We start from the raw sequence: 17,628 nt of genomic DNA, 5'->3' as shown, positions 1-17,628 counted from the left end.
TGGGGTAACTCCCAGGAAGGTCTACAGATTGTTCATGGAGTCTGGACTCCCTTCATTATTATGAGGGAGTTGGAGCCCAGGGAGAAATCCAACGTGCCCAAGATCACATGATTCTCTAGCGGGTGTTGGAAATGCAATTAAATGCTTATGTTATATTTCCACTGTCTACGATTTCGGCACTAGAGCGCATGCCTTTCATAGTCCATCGCCTCTTCAGTACAGTGACGTCTAAGGCAGAGTGATGACATGCTTTAAAGGCTACACAACGACCAAGAACGAGGCTTCATTCTTTGAGCAATCTTCAAGTTGCTTCAGGCCACAGAAAGAGAGGGCAGACTCAAGTCCACACACCCTTACATACCTGCCCTCAAAAGCCCTAGTAAAACGACTGTGGGACATTAACCTGACTTTACTGACCCGTTTCTCACAGAAACACAACCTACATTATGAGTTGAGTTGCTGTCGATAAGAAGGGTGTATTTATTTTATTTTTATTATCTGACTGTTATAAAATACAGTGCCTCGTGTAGTGTGTCTCTAACCCAAAGCTATTCGATTACCTAAAAAACATGAAAGCGAGGCACTGCTTGCGTTTTTCCTGCCGCTCTATCGTGGTTTCTTTTCTGCTGTGCGATGTCGTAGCTGGCACTTTATATATTCAAACACGTGCAGGGCTGGTTTGATGATTTCCCCACCCCCGCATCACCACCCTTTCTCTTCCTCACCGTTTACCTACAGTGCATTCTGTAAGCTTTTTTAATGGTGTCCGAAGTACTTATCTTGCGAACATAGACCGTATGGACGTCATAACGAAAAACGCATAAAGTTACATTCAAGAAATAGTCAATGCATTTGGAGACACTGATGTAATAAAATTAAACATGCTTAACGCCCTAAGACATCTGGATGGGCATAAGGGGTCGGTGCACAAGGCATTACAATAAAATCCAGAGCGCTGCACGTTGAAGAGGTAAGCGCTGTGAAATAGTCCGACGGGAGGCCTCCAGAGGTGAGGGATCACGGCAGAGGGGGCCCCCCTCTCGGGCCACCTCGCTGTAACCTGTGAAGAGAGCCGTCTGAAGGCACCTTGTAAGCACCTCAGCCGCGCAGCTTTGCATGGGGGTCGGGGGAGGGGTAATGCAGTTTGCAGCTGTCATAGGCCAGCGATGAATCACGGCCCCTGTCATTCCTCCCCCCTGGCCCGGGGAGGAGGAGGGGGCAGACCTGCAGACAGAAGCCGCAGCTCCAACCTCCACTTAAAGACAATGTGCCCTGCACCGAGGCCGGGCCCGCTCCCTGCTATCCATCCACTGCCAGGCCACTGGGGCCCCGAGCGCGCGCGACCCTTGCTCCGTCTGAACCCCGGTCCTCTGGCGGAGTTAGGCGACCCTGAGCTTTGTTTGATATTTGTTTTTTAAATCGCAGGCGGACACGTCTCCACCCCGTTCCGATGCTGCTGTTTCTACGAGCTACAGGTAAGGACCCGTCTCTGTGTGGTACTGCTACGCGCGTGTTGCCTCACACCCACACTCCCGGACAAGCACGGGGGCCCTGTAGCGCTTATTGTGCAGTTATTACAGTGGGATAAACACCTCCCTTCTCCTGTATTGTGCCCGTTTAATCCTCACAGCACCTACTCAGCTCTTCAGCCTTCCACGGTAGATATAAACGAGTACCTTTGGATGATACCGTTTTTTGTTCAAGCGCACAGACTCCATTCCATTGTGTGGATTCTGCGAGATGAAACGGCCATTGTATTATTAAGTATACAGTGTTTATCTTGGTTATAAACAAATTAAACACCATCTGACAGTGTGTTAGCGAGTCTACCTGGGCAGTAATGTGTACAATTACATTGACAACAGACTTTTCTATCGCTGTACATATTCATTTGTATGAGTGCACAACACTTCAGAAATATCTGTCTGTGGTGGAAATGCAGTTTTCGATTTTTTTTGTTGAGAGCTATGGTACTACTTCTGTTTTGGCACCAGGTACCGTAGTTGTAGAGGCACCTGGTACCGTATAGTTGGTTGAGGACGCACCAGGTACCGTATAGTTTGTTGAGGAAGTACCGTATATTTGTAGGTGCTAAGCAGAGCGGGCCTGCGAATGACCCTACGTGTGAATGGCACGCGCTCCAGGCTGCGCCATTTGCCGTCTGTGAACCTCAGCGCCTTTTGCAGCGTCCAGTGGATTTAGTCCCTGCTGATCCCATAAGTGCTTAATGTCCGCGTGGTAGTTGGTCTGTGCGCGGACACAGCAGCCCTCTGGTGGGAGCCAGCGTCGCCTTGTGCCGCATGTAGCCCAGTGACAGCTGTGCAGCCGTAGTGCTAAGGCCGTCTAATGCCTGCATGCATCCCCGCTCCGCTGCCGCCCTCATCCCTTTTCAATTCGGCACGCTTTATATAATCCCGAAAGCAAACATAATAATGTTTTAATGCTGCATTTGTTTCAACGGAAACAGAGGAACAATTAAGTAGTTTGCCAGGGTAAACACATGCGGCAGGAGTGTCTGGTCGTGGGCTGTCAGTGGGCCGCAGGCCTCAACAATGCCTTCAAGTGCTGTGTTTGCTTAGCTGAACCATTCAAAGGCAGTTGTATTAGAAGGCAGGGTCTCGTGCGTAATGCTCTTTGTTACTGGTGGATATTGCCCCAAGTCCCTCCCCTCGCAGCACCACCGTGTGTAAAATAAATAGAGCAAAGAAGCATGCAGTTAAGAATCATGTATATATATCTATCTATCTATATATGTGTGTGTGTGTGTATGTGTGTAATATATGTGTATGTGCTTATATGACGTGACGTTCAATCTTTTAAAGAAGCATGCAGTTAAGAATCATGTGTGTGTGTGTATATATAAATATACACACACACACATATATATATATATATATATATATATATATATATATGTGTGTGTGTGTGTGTGTGTGTGTGTGTGTGTGTGTATGTGGATATATGGCGTTCAATCTATTACCAGTATATAATATATAGGTGGTGTATGTGTCAATATAGTGACGACTGAGCTAGATTTAGGACAAAACGGAACCGCTACACGCAAACATGGACGTCCGACTGGTCCTGCGTGTTTGTACCTATTCTAAAAAGTGCCTGGGCCTCAGAATGTGTGCGCGTCTGAAGGATTCTAATGCACGTGTGACAAGACTGACGCGGCTCTTCTTCTGCCCAGGTCTATGGAAATGCAGGATCTCGCCAGCCCGCATAGCCGACTGAGTGGGAGCAGCGAGTCGCCCAGCAGTTCCTCTCTGGAGAACTCCCATATATGTGCCAATCCCATGACACCGAATGGCACCGAAGGTGAGTGGCCTGCTGCCGCCTAGGGGGAGGGTGAGGAACTGCAGCTGCATGGGGCTCCCAGGCACCCGCGGTGGGCGTCCTCTGTGGAAGCTCTCATTAATATTCGCAATATTTCACTGCGGGAAACATTCTGCATGTATTACCTGCGATGCACGCTTTCGAAATGGCCTTGGTTGTTTAATTCATGTGATTTGCTTTCAGCCACATCTGTGCTGCCTGTGGGGCTTGTTTGTGTCACAGCGTTATGTAAAGCATATTCAATATTCCCTGCCGCCTGTCGACATCCACGGTAGACTGGTTTACAGTGACGAAGATTAGACCAAGGGCGACCTTTTAATCATCGCTTTTGCCAGCATTTGAGCAACTTTTTACAATATTTGCACAGTGGCATTCTGCGGGGATGTGTCTGGGAGTGACCAGGACCTGTGTGGGGCCTCGTGCATCAATGTAACACCATTCTGCGTTATTTCTACCTCTTTACCGAGTGTCGCGGCCCACACAGACACCACTTCCCCGGCAGCCCGAGGGGCGTGCAGTCTGTCCCAGTGGGTGACATATCTAAGGAATGGTGCAGCTCCCACATTTCCTGTAGCAGGTACAGCTGGTCAGTACTGGAACACGTCAGACAGTCACGTGGGTCTCGATCTGCCATGCAGTCCAACCCGGCTGCCTCTTACATGTCTGACTCCTTTAATTGATCACCACGTGGTCAAACGTTTCAAGTCATAACAACCCAGTTGTCATACATATGTCATACATATGTTTTGATTTCTAACATCACATGTCGATTCATGTTACAACACACATTTACAAAAACACACCATTTGAACTCACTACACTACATGAAATTCAGTTCATTCATGTGCATGTTTGCAGATTTAAAATAACTTCTCAGTGGGTTACTCTCCAGCCACCAGAGACCAGTATATTTGGGTGCAACAGAGAACTTTAACTCCATAAAATAGCTAAGGCTACTCTTTCAGGACAGATCTGAGCTTACTTTGTTTTCTGGTAAATTAACTGTCCTCGGTGGTGAGGCCTTAGGTGAAAGCAGATGTTTTGATGCTTATTGTTTTTAAAATGCCTTCTTTTTTTACGGATAATGGTATTTAGCTTAAAAATGCAATTGGATGCTGTGGACAGTTTTTATAGAAATTAGCAACCTGTTCTTTCAATGTTTGCAAAGGTTTTGCAATCACACAATCTTCACAATCTCTAGAGAGTAGTAGAAAACGACCTTTGTATCTTAGAAGTGTAGTTTGCTGTCATTTTGTGGAATATGGTGCAGTCAGGTCCAGCAATAGAGCATATATTGGGAACACATAGAACAGGGTGTTCATTATCATATAAACATCTGTTAAAGACTGTACTTCTCAAATATCAGCACACATAGTTGCTGTTCCTTTCAACACAGGTACATAAGCACATCTTTCTGATGTACTCTGCACTTTACTAAAAATATGGGAATGATATCCAGGCTTTGAATTTTTTAAATGAAGAAACATTTGCACATGCCTATTTTTATTTGCTTTGTTTCTAATTAAATTGATAATTCGCAAATTAAATATCTGCACTTATTTTAAACAAACTTTGCAAAAGTCAACTTCACTCCATTATATTGATATGGTGACATTGAAAGGTACAGTTTGTGTAAATCTACATAATCCGCTAAGTGTTCTGTCAAAAAAAATCCTTATATACGAATATAATTTGCAGTTTGTAGATTTCCACAGTTAACCGCCATACAACAGAAGTTGCTTTTTGTTGCTGTCAGGAGATACTGTAATATATTATTAATGACGTGAAGGAACTGAGATCAGAGCTTGCTTGGCTTACCTCAAAGGCTAGAGTTCTGGATCCCAACCTTGGCCACACTATTTTATTAGTCATCATTCATAAAGCCTGAATAGCAAATTTACTCAGAATAGCAACTTATATCATAGAATCATTACCAAGCAGGTAGTGACGAGGCCGATGTATGTTGGTGAAACAGGAGAATCTTAAGGGTTTCTTGCGAGAGTCACACCAGGCAAGGAGAAGGGGCTAACTCACTGGGGTGCTCTGTGAACAATCTTGTCCATAGCAGACAGTAAGAAATCCCTAAGCCATGAACACATACGCATCATGGCTGTCTACACATCAGAAACACATGAAAGACACCATGGGAATGAAGGCTACTCCATTACTCAAAGAGTCATTGACAAAGTAGGTCTGTGAAGGGTTCTCATTCCCTATTGTTGGGGTTGATTCACGCCACTTTTAGCCTTTGGCATAGTGTGCAGATAAAAACACCTGCAAGATATCTGTATACCTAAAGGGCAAGATGAAAGTTAGGTGTCCCTCTCAGACACTTCAAAAATTCAATTCAGGGAGCAGCATTCATAAGACATCTAATAGAAATGTGTCAAACTTGTACAGGTTAAAGCAGGCATTGGATTTTAAATCACTGAAGCAGATTAAAGTAACTTGTGCTGTTTTCAAAAATAGTGCATACATTATTAATTTTGTGGCCAGGATCCCGGGAATTTAAAGAATCTAAAAACATGAATTGTGGAAGACAAACTAATCTTGCATAGAAAACCTCATCACCGATTCAGCCAATTTTATGAAAAAGTTTGTCTCTGAGGCATAGTTTGTAAACATACTGACACACTTTCCTGTGCTTTCCATGACGAGTTGTTAATGACCTATTCATTTCAAAAGAACAAAAAAGAGGAGCATGAGACGCGGGAGAGTAACATGAAACTTCTTACAAAAGCTGGAGTTAATCACCGCAGGACTGAAAGCTGAACTGGTGGGAAAATACAAAAACATTGTGGTAGCTTGATGCAACCTAGAACTGTCCTGAGAAAGTGGAAGTGCAAGTATACCTGACTTATCAGGGCAATATCTAATGCACATGAACATCTGCATCCTCAAAAGAAGCAGAATGCAGTGTTAGTTCACACCTGGTAATTTATTTAGCAAGGCATTGGAGGACTTGCAAAATAGAATACAGAAGGGGGTTTCTTTAGATGTAATGAAAAATAAAATAAAGCCTTATTCCGGAGAATCATACACTGAGGTTTACAGTAACTACTGTCATATATAACACTAAAGAAAAAGAAAAAGAACTAGCAAGCAGTATACAAATATATTATTATTATTAGTAGTAGTAGAAGTAGTAGTATCAACATTATTATTCGGTCTGATGACATAGTTGAATACATGGGGGCTTGTTTGTTTGCATGACTGTTTACTGACTGAATACAAGTGAAGGAACATTATAATTAAATCTACAAACTAATTGCCTTTGATGTTGTGTAGTTATGGTCACCGCCTCTGCAATAATAACCTTATATTCATTGCTATTTTCATTAGTGGCCGACTATATGGGCAATATGGTTCTGGTGCTTATCACAACAGGCCGACTTCAGAAGAGGATAGTTTGTAAATCTACCCATAACGTTCCTTAAAATATGTTTTGTCATTGGATTCCTGAGGATTTTCATACAGTTGTATGTGTCTTAAAAAAGTCATGTATATAACATATAAAAAGCGCCTTTGTGAGAGTGAGTGACTGTGGAAATGTAATAAGCCCTCAAATACTGCCTAGATGACTTCAAACATTAGAAGTTCACAAACTTTTTTTTGTGATGTTGGTGAACTTTGATACGGAATGACACATTTATTGAGGTAAAAGAGGAGTGTTCCACCCCTGCTGTATGAACAATCAGGCCCTCCATGGCGATTATACACATGCCTTTCACCTTTCAGGCTAAGTTTCCATTTTCTTGCGGGGCAAAGTTCAAGGACTTTCTGAAAAGTATTTGAAATGTAAACATGGCTAATTATGAAAGTGTTAATTTCTAAACATCCAAAACATCTGACTATTTCTTATTAAGTTTGTAGATGTCAGTGAACCTTTCACCGTTCCAGCCCAAAATAAAATTAACGTTTTATTTAAACATACAGCAACAGTGTTAAACAGAAGGATCACCATAAAAAAAATAATCAAAGGAGGTAGTTTCCTCGCTGGGCAGGTCACACCTGGTGGCATTCGGTTGATTTGTTCTTGTCTGCCCTTTGTAAGTGATCAGCATTGAGATTTCTTATACAACCACCTTTCACTCTTCACACCCTTGACAAATCAAACACAAGTGCACACGTTCAAATAAATTGCATCATGCTTTTATTGTGAAATTTTATTATGATTGGTCAAGCTATGTTTCATTTTTCAAGGGAACTAGCTATGTATGCTTGAGATGGTTACTGCATTGGATTCAGCTCGTATAATAGCATTTTTTTGTAATCACTAATAATACGTTTGTCCACATATTATGCATCTATACGAAGCTTTTCAAAAAGAAACTGGCACCTGAGAGTGATAATGTATAGTTTTATGGAGATTGATTAGGAGAGGGATTGCTTGTAAGGTTGTCTAAAAATGTGCATTTACATTTCAAAATCCACTCGACTTTGTCTTTCTTGTAAAGCACAATACCGCTGAAGAAGACTACACCAAATAAGGCATGAAGAGAAAGCGAAGTCTTGCGTAACCCATCTGCCTGGTTTTGTGTAAATCGGTTCAGTATTTAAGACATCTGAAAAACATAATTTCTTTATAAATTAATTGTTTGATTAGTGATCAATTGAATTTGATCATATAATCTGACTGGCTGAGATTATTTTGATCACATTGGCTTCTTTGTGATTTGTTTATCATATCTCCACCTTCATGTATCATGTTGAGAAATAAAATGTTGCTTGGGCAATGTATGGGCATGGTCAACCCTAACCAACTTCGTGAGAAATGTATGCACACCAAGAGAGAACAAATGCCCTTTCCTAACAAAAAAGTCTACAGTTAGTTGCAGAGTTAATAAAGCAAACTGCCCAGTTCCTGAACCAATGAGTAATGAACTGTTGCTCCAGGTTTAACAACCTTCGTTGTGAATAAATGTTGCTGGAGACATGTGCAGGCAAGGTTAGCACACCCTAACACCAAGGTGATCCATTGGACACTCAAGAGGTGTGGAAAATGACTTTCATACCTAGAACAAACGAACAAAACGAAGGCAATGAGTTCACACCAAGGGTGTTAAAAATCTAAGAGGTGCTGCAATAGGAGAGGAAGACTGAATTGAAGATAAGGAATGTATGTAGTGGCAGGAACGGGGTTTGCACTTTAAGCATCCCTTGTTTTCAGAAAATGCTAGGTATTACTGTCAAAGTGGATGACTAAAAGCTTTCACTTGCTTTGGCATATACTGTGAGAGGGGTGCAGGGCACACCCTGGGCCTGCTGAATATAGACAGAGGCACTGCTCTGCAGGAACTGAACATGCCAGACTCTCAGAGGATATCTTGTTGCTGACTCTGGTTGTTACCTAATGTGATGTCATTGGTGATATAATATATGATGTAATCTGTGAATTTATGTGTGGAGTCATTAGTAATGCTTTGGTGGTATTATGGATGCGTAGCTAAAGTAATCTGGAAATGTAGGTGTTTAATGTTTTGGATTGCGATTATAATGTCCCTTTAAATAAATATTTTTCTGAAATTATATGATTAAAATGTAACAAATGAAAATCATTGAGAATCACCAGCTGTGGTGACCTGCACATTCATAAACCCTCTCCTGTATTGCTCATGATTTTGTTTCTCAAATGATGTAGCATATAATAGCACGAATTACATTTTTAATTACATCACTGGTGACATCACATTTCACAACACCATTAAAATAATTGATTATGCTACTTTAAATGAAAGGGAAGGGGACGTAGTAGTACTGGCATCAACTATATCCCTGTATAAAGTTTATATGTAGGAAACCTACTACTAATACATATTGTCATACACATTTATTGTAGTGATAAGGTTGGAGTACCACTGCCGTGCATATGTTCTTTAAATTGACTGCTATGAAAGCAAGGGCTCTATGTCCTTGACTTCATACATTTGTGAAATGAGCAATTCTGGTGCAAATATTTGTAGAGAATTCTGTGCTTCAGAATTGCCACTCCAAGTGGCCAGGACACATGAGAGATGGTGCCTCAAGAGTGTCATGATAACCACCTAATGCTTAGGTAACCCAGGTACCAGGGCGCTCAGCAAAGTATAAGGGAAGTTCCAATATGCAAGTATATTTCTGGTGCTACTAGGGGGGAAAGGTGTGGTTACCTACAACACCCGCCTCAACCCACAAAAGTAGGTTTAATATTATGAACAGATCTTCCCGAGCACTCCATATATATTGGAGTGCTCGGGGAGATCTGTTCATAGTGTCATGATAACCATCTCTTGTCTCCATTGTAGTAAATAGCATACAACTCATCGCTTGTCTGCATATATGGTTTATGTCATGTTTTTGCATTGTAGGAGTTATAAACAAAAGCATTTAACCAGGACTAGAAAAAAAGCGTTCTATTTAAGCAGTGATATAACATCTAAATATCAAGGCTTTGTGCGTGGCTTCCCAGTTGCTATCCTAGGTAAAATCACTGTAATGAATATTGTTCTCCAGCTAACCATGCATGCATATATGTATAATATCACACTGTTGCAAAAGGCTTATTTTATTGGGCCACATTTATTATCACTGGCGAGACATTCAAAGATGGCAAACGTTTTTTTGATTGAACACGTGGTTCATCATCATTGGTAATGAATAAGGTATTTATTTGTAGAAAGACATTGGAATCTGTCAATATATTCTGCAGGATTGTAATTTACTCCCAATTTCATGACTTTAATACCTTTTTGCATGTCTTATTTTTTAAGTACTTCGAATCACTGATAAAATAGGACCCTAATAATATAGGTACATTTGGTCATAAATGTAAGTTTAAAACCTAAGGTAACTTTTTATGCCTGGAAGAAATCTACAAAGAGATTCTAGGGACCTTGCACCATTTATGGGGGCAGGAAACTTTGCTACGTCTTTGGAGATCTTGATACCTGTAAATCTCACTCAAAGGGTGGGAAGTGCGTGCTTCTAGAAGTTGTTTCCCTTAGAAGTTTAGAAGTGCCCACAAACTTAAATGTTTGTTGGCATTCCCGAAGTCCTCTCCCTCCCTATTCCACTCTGGAAAAGATAATACATTTACATCCAAGGACTCGATTAACACTCCTTCCAGGGTGGGATGGAGAATGGATCAGTCCCTGATTAGCTGGGAGTGTTGGAGAAGTGCTTCCTAAAATCGAAAACATTAATTCCCTATGGCGAAATAAATCTATGTTTGCAGAGGGGATTACTTTCCTCCTGTGCAGACTTTTTTTGCTATGTAGAATAGGAAAATGTAAGAAAAGTACATGCAAACACACATTAAAAAAAGCAAGGTATAGCATACATACAATATGGTATGTGTCATAAAACGAATTTTGTAGCGTGCGCTACAAAATTAATTTTATTTAATACATTGTTTACTTACCTTCAATTATCCATATTCCGGTTTTTAGAACCCCCCACCCTGCCCCTCCGCGCCCCACCTTTCTGTCCTACCGGAGCTCCCTCCACAGGCCGCGGCTGTCAAGAGGAGAAGTTCCCACTAAACTTTATTCCAGTTGTTACTCAAACAATAAACACCAAATCATCCTCCTAATTCATAGTTAATGCATGTAAAGGGAAAGATGTTTTTGCTTTTTTGCACAGTTTGTGCGTTATATTTGTTTTTTAGTTGTAGTGTACTTCTTTCAGTAAACAACATAAATGATAAAATGATAGATGGTTTCTTAAAGTAAGTAGACTCATATATAAAATATGCTCTGTCTTCAAATTTACATGCTAATAGTCAATATAAATCTACCTATCGGAAACTGAGTCGCCATAAAAATATCTGGTTTTGATAGGGTAGGTGCAGCAGGCAACATTTAAGCGTTTTGGGTAAATTGATCATTATATGAATAAGAAATTGCGGTAATGGGGTGCGCTGTTCCTCTCTGTGCTGTGTGCTCACTCTCACTTATGATTGCCCAGCGCAGATGAGGACACTGCACCCAAATTTGGAAACAATACGCTCGCCCTAGTTCAGGAGAAAACTCTTACAGTTCGTGCTGAGGAGACCACATACATTAAAGGCAGAGATTCTGTTTAAAACTGTAGCTCTGTCTTTCCCTGCCTCTGGACCCAGCCACATTTTTAAAACAGGGCAGGAATCCCTTCAAAATATGGTTGCTGTGAGTGACTATACCTACCTGCAGAGGAATTTCCAGGGGGCCCTGGGACCAATAAGTCACCTTCTCAAGCGGTGTCTTTTTGGGGTGGGTTTACTCTGACTGCAACCCACCTCATCGGTGGTCCACAATTAATGCAACTCACCATAGCTTGTTTAGCCCCTGTACATGCACTGGTGATATGGCTTAAGAAAAAGGGCCAGATCTTCCCTCATTGGAGCCATACCCCATGCGATTGTGTGAATGACCCCTTGGAATTGCACCGCTTCACATTTTGCATTGGCATTGCCTGTATTATAATAGAGATCTGACCGGGAGCTGCAGTCCCCTCAGCTACATCAAAGTTTCCTCGAACAAAATGAGGGCTGAATGCCTATTATGACTCTGGGCACTACGTGAAATATGGCCCCTGATGTCTTGTATGTAAGCAATAACAACTGAGCCTTAGGGCCTTCACAGGAAACTTGATTGAGGTGGTTTTATAGGATGTAAGCTTCTTATCATCGGCACCAAAGTTGTTCCCAGTCTATAAATACCTTATTACGTTGAGCATCGTGGACAATCAAATCCTTCTAAAAACAGATCAGACATTTTGAAGTAAAACTGTATGATTCAGTTATAAGGACCATCTGCCCTCTGTAAGAATCACAATATGAACTAGTTCTTGCTTCTTTTAGAACAGCCTGACCTGAAGAGAGGGCAAATTCCTGTTTTTCAAGTTAGCAAATATACAACCCAGCAGTACGTCTACAGAGAATCGCTCTCTTGAGTTGCACCCTTCCTACAGTGCGGCCAGTACCTGGTCAGATGAAGTTCAGGTCAGCACACATGTTTAAGTTTAACACTCTTTTCTCCAAAGCTTCATATGGTATTTTAAAAAACACCTGTGAGATTTCAAAGGTAACACATTTAATTTATATTTCACCTCAGAAAGTACGGCTAAAGGAGCAAAATATACAAAGACTCTGACACACCTCAGAAAGTCCTTCTTTTTCCATGGACAGTTTATGCATATTTATACTTCATATATTTTCTTTCCAGCAAATGGAAAGGTTTGTATAAATAGATATTAATCAAATGTGCAAGAAAAATAACCGCACATGTAATTGGGGTTATGTTTAGAAAAAGATAAGATCTGCACGTTTTAGACTTTAAAAACAGTCCCAAATTTGTTGATGTTTTAGGTGAGTAGTAATAGTGATGCCTTACTGGCCAAACATTCTTGTTGGAAACATCATAAAATTATAGCTTTCATCTAATATAATATTTTAAATTAATTTATCGTACTGCTTCCTTACTTAAACGCATATCATTGCTTATAATTGATTTAGAATAATAGTCTATGTTGTGTTCCTTCATAGCCAAAGAAAGACTTTGAGAAAAGCCACGCTGTGTCGTTTGTTTATAAATTCTATTCAGGTGTGCACCACTGCTCAATACTACAGTTTGGTTAAACGGCAGCTCAATTTCAGTATAAACCAATATTTACTTATTCAGATTTTATCGATAGATGACTAAGTTATAATTGTTTATACAGTACAGGCATGCCATTAACAATTTGTTGTGTGTGTTACTTAGAAAAGTGCCTTTAACATGTTGTTTTCAAAATAAATTGAGTAGCAGAGCAATGGACCTGTGAGACCCTTCAGTTTAGGTGAAGCTGCTTTTCTCAGAATAAACATAGTGTTTTTGGCCCCTCCACTCTATCGAAATTAACAGTTACATGGGTGTATCCTGAAATGACATATTAACCCAGACATTTGAGAATCTAATATCCCTGACAGAGAGTCCAGATATGTTTAACTGATAGCCATGCTCTATAATATTGTCCCGCCAGCCTCCAAGGATGAGCTGCCATGTTTCTCACAAAAAGAAGATGCTTCACCTCTTATAATATAACGAAAGCATTTTTTTTAACAGAATGATTTCTTTGGCACATTGATGAAGGGCATGGTTATGTCTCGGAGAGAGATATTCTTCAAATGATATAACTATTTGATTCTCTTTGAAATCACATTAATTGGCAAATGTATGTTATGCTACAAATTCTGTTGCAGAGCAATTACATGTAGCCAGACAGCACCCCAGAGAAATATTTCCCATATTTAAAATATATATATAATTCATGAATATTGGCATATTTGATTGGCTTCAGTAATTACAAGCCTATGAATAATCATAGTTGTAGTGTCATAGTGCCATGGGTGATTATAGTTCTTCTATTCTTTTCTTAATGGTGTAAATGAGAGAAAATAGCTGAAAATATAGCTCTAGCGTCAGTACACTTGATATACGTTTTTTAAACAAACACTGTCTAAAAAAACATTAAAGCCACCAGGTTTAGTTTTCAACCACTTCTGGAATGGCACCAAAGAAGAAGCATATTTCAAAGTAAACAGTTTAATTAGGTTGCCTTCAAAACAGGCAAGGAACCATGCTCTTATCTTCTATCAACACAGCTTTATTTTACTTCAGACGGACAATGTATATACTGCATGAGACTGGTACAGCATACGCAGAGCCTTGTCCAAAATCTAACACAAAGATACATGCACATGGGGACTTACAGAAGCATGCATGTTCTCCATGGCCTGAACTCCACTTTCACCTCTTTTGAGTAGAATAAAGTTGAGAATAATCAACTCTCCCAACAAAAATCAGAAGCCTTAGCAGAAAATTTAAAATTTGTGCTAAGGAACCCTTTAGGTGTTAGGATGGGACCCAGAGAAGACATAGGTAGCAGCATGAGAGGTTTTTCATCCAGTAGAATTAAAGATTCATTTGAGATTTCACATTCTCCAGGTTTTCCCTATAACCAATGAACATGAGCCCATGATTCACCATGTTTTGCGAGTTGCTGGTATGCTGATGGAAATGACACAGGAACCTAACATGCAGGAAGCAACCTCCAGTTGTATCTCATTAGTTAATATATTGATGGCTCCATAGGGATGAATTAAATGAGGGAAGGTTGTGATGCTAGGTTTGAGTATCACAAGGAGGAGGACGAATGTTTCATTTGTGGCATTCAGCAGCCCCTCTTCCCAATCTTGTCCACTCTATTCACCATAGTGGATAACATGAGCAAGAGTTGCAGAACATATTTTCTGGCAGATGAATAGTGGTTGTATTGATGCTGTACATCAACTGAAGATTTGTTGGTAATGTCCACAAATTCCCTTTCAGTGGTTTTATCTGGAAACTACACAATTATTGTGGTAACACACAAACACACAGCTACTCTGAGGTAATTCTAGAACAGTTGAATCATGACTTACAACCATCAATACCTGGGGCACCAGTTTGAGGTTTCATGGATGGACAGAATACTCATCACAGTGGTGGTGTATGTCCTGTCTGCTGTATTACAAGTGTTTTATAGTCTATGGTACTTGAAATTTGGTGGATGGACTAGCCTTCTTTTTTTGGTCAGAGTATCCTGTCTGCCAATCTCTAAATTAGGGCTTTGGTATCTTGAGCCCACAGATGTAAGAAATGTTAGGCTATACACATGCAGGAAAAATGGTGTAATCTGTACTTTTGAAATAAACACACTTGTGACAGCTTGAAAATGAAACTTTTTTAAGTAGCGCAGTCACTTTAAGTTCATGTTGACTTCGTTGTTTAACATTTACAGTAAAATACACATGTATTTCATTCCTCCTGTAGAGAATTGCAGCACTGCACTAAATAAATACATACATTTCTCGTTTTAAATTAGTGATTCAGGCACTGAATTTCTGGTGCAAGGGAGCTGAAAAGCTAACCATCCATTCAATTCTTAAAGTTGTTTAAGCGGCAGTTAGTGTTCTGCTCAGAATTTTACAGTTCGCACTGTCTTCTGATCTGGCAACCAGCATCCCGATGCCACAATTTAACTGTCACAGATGGAATCTTTGCTAATTAACGAAAATTAGGCCAAAGACTAAATTGCTTTATAAGGCCATGTAATTCTGAGGTGAGCTTCAAAATCCTTTTAGCATTGTCAGGAGGGTATTTTATTGCTAGGAAATCATTGTCGCACCATGAACTTTCCCAAAAAAAGCTTCAATCCTTGGACTCTTGTTCTCTCATATGCATTTGCATTGTTGCCAATATGTGGAAAATGTGGGGAATAATTGGTGTGTAATTAAACTCACCTTTATACAGCTAGTGATTTGTTGCAAAAAATGTTATACGAAGTTCAATTTAAATCCCTTTTAAAATCGCTATTATTCATGAAAAGCTATTTCTGCTTTCCTGTAATGAACTACAACCCTGCAATAGTAAACATGCTGCCATAAATGGATACGGTCTCCTAAGGACTCTCCATTTCAGGAAAACAATTCAGAATAGGTGAAAAGCTAGTTCTTGTGTTCAATATTGAAACATCGGGTGTAATTATGTTCTATGACTTGTAATTCTCGTCCATGACTTTGTCTGCTGGTGCTTACAACAGACGTTGTGATATCACAGCTCACCTGTAATAAGTTATTACAGTTGATCAGCTTTGTCACTTTATTTCTTTTTACTAATGATCTCAGTAGGCAGTAATAAAATTAGAGAAACGTTTTTTTCAGGAATGAAGGCTTCCTTGTATTATAAATTGATGCAGCCGAGTAGTGAATATGTTTTCGTATTACAGACGAGAGGTGATGTCACATTCCAGTGGAAGTTCATATACCTTAGTACAGAATTCTACATATTATACATTTTTGTACATCATTAGCTCTAAGAATGTCCACAACGTGATTTTGCACCGATGAGTCCTTTGTTACCACTTAAAAAACGTTAACTATCAGGTTTACCATTTGAGTAAATTATTTGACGGTTCTTTAAGAGCATAGTAAACACGTATGCACTAAGTTGCATTAACTGAAAACGGCGAATGCAGAAAGTGGAAACTCATCTCCTGTATCCTGTATGAGGGTCAAAAGTTTGGGCTACATCTCAAATGAGTATGTATTCAATGGCGACTCACTGACAGATATACTACGCTTAAATCATTCTTTTTGTAGACAGGGTCTCAAAAATACCAAATCTTCTTTGCACTATGACAAAATAACATGCTTTACTACTGTACGGATACGCAGGCCTTCATAAGGTCACTAAAAAGTCTCCTTAATCTAAAATAAGCATTGGCAAAGCCAATATGTCTGGCTTACACCTTGAACCTTTTCTGAAATATTTCCAAAACACCTGCTGCAGTGATAAAAAATAAAATGCTTGCTTTCTGTATACATTGCACATATGAGACGCAAAATGTAATACACCATAATTCATTATACTTTTGAAATGTTAAATAGTCATTAATGCAATCCAATGTAAGATTTCCACATGAGGCAGAATGATACACAAACACTCCAATATCACAACGATTGAGAAAAGTACTTCTGTAGGTTTAGTTAGTGCCCACTCTATGTGTATTTTACAAAACTGGTAGCAACAGATCTTGCATATAGCTGACCTTCTAGGCAGACCTATAAACAGTAGGAGTATAGTGTTTTCAGTACTCAAAACAAGCATGTGGAAGTTTTATGTAGTACTTTTTACATTCATCGAAAATCAACTTGGCTTCAGGCGTTTGAATAAGATCTGACTATTTCTTGGTCACAAACTAGAGCTCTCCTCACCAGAAAATGCAGAGTAGCATTGTAAACCCTCGTTAGTTAATGTAAGTCTTTATAAACCTAATGCCAAAAGGTAGACATTGAGGCCCATTAACAAAGGTAAATTTGGTTGATAACATAGTACTTACCTTACTTACACCTACTTGGAATTCACAAATGCCTAAGCCTAATTAAGTGTGCCGAGATCTCATCCACCAATGCATGCTTCTCCATACCTGTAAGTTACACGCATTGGGGGGGGGGATAAGTGGTCATTTCAAGGTGTCAAGACGTAGTTAGCCTTGGAAAGTTTTGAACACTCACAAATTTGGCTGTTGGTCTTCAGACTTCTCTCTTTCCCTTTTCTTTCAAATTTTTATTTCAGGAAGTTGCCATAAAAGTATATAATTAAAACCACATCCATAAGTAATGAAAATCTGCACTATGGATTAAACAGATATATAATACATATATCAATCTAAAACCATAAAACAGATGTGTTAACTTCATTTCATTATGTCAAATATATGATCTATACAAACATCATGGTGAGACTACAG

At 39.8% G+C, this 17,628-nt stretch overlaps 1 protein-coding gene across 9 annotated transcripts in view; it reads left to right on the top strand.

Moving 5' to 3' along the window:
* EYA1 (EYA transcriptional coactivator and phosphatase 1) overlaps positions 1–17,628 on the top strand; it is a 349,305-nt gene that overhangs the window by 55,472 nt on the left and 276,205 nt on the right. For 5 of the 9 annotated variants that reach the window (XM_086965873.1, XM_086965872.1, XM_086965871.1 and 2 more), the window contains exons 1-2: positions 1,284–1,475; positions 3,194–3,321. In XM_086965873.1, coding sequence (XP_086821999.1) covers positions 3,198–3,321 — 124 coding nt within the window. In that variant the 5' untranslated portion in view covers positions 1,284–1,475; positions 3,194–3,197. Of the gene's footprint in view, positions 1–1,283; positions 1,476–3,193; positions 3,322–17,628 lie in introns of those variants that run through there. The other 4 variants (XM_086965869.1, XM_086965875.1, XM_086965874.1 and 1 more) reach the window with 2 other exon arrangements.

This window comes from Lissotriton vulgaris, chromosome 4_1 (assembly GCF_964263255.1).
Source record: "Lissotriton vulgaris chromosome 4_1, aLisVul1.2, whole genome shotgun sequence".
NCBI classification, from domain to species: domain Eukaryota; kingdom Metazoa; phylum Chordata; class Amphibia; order Caudata; family Salamandridae; genus Lissotriton; species Lissotriton vulgaris.
This window is presented reverse-complemented; position numbering and strand designations above follow the sequence as displayed.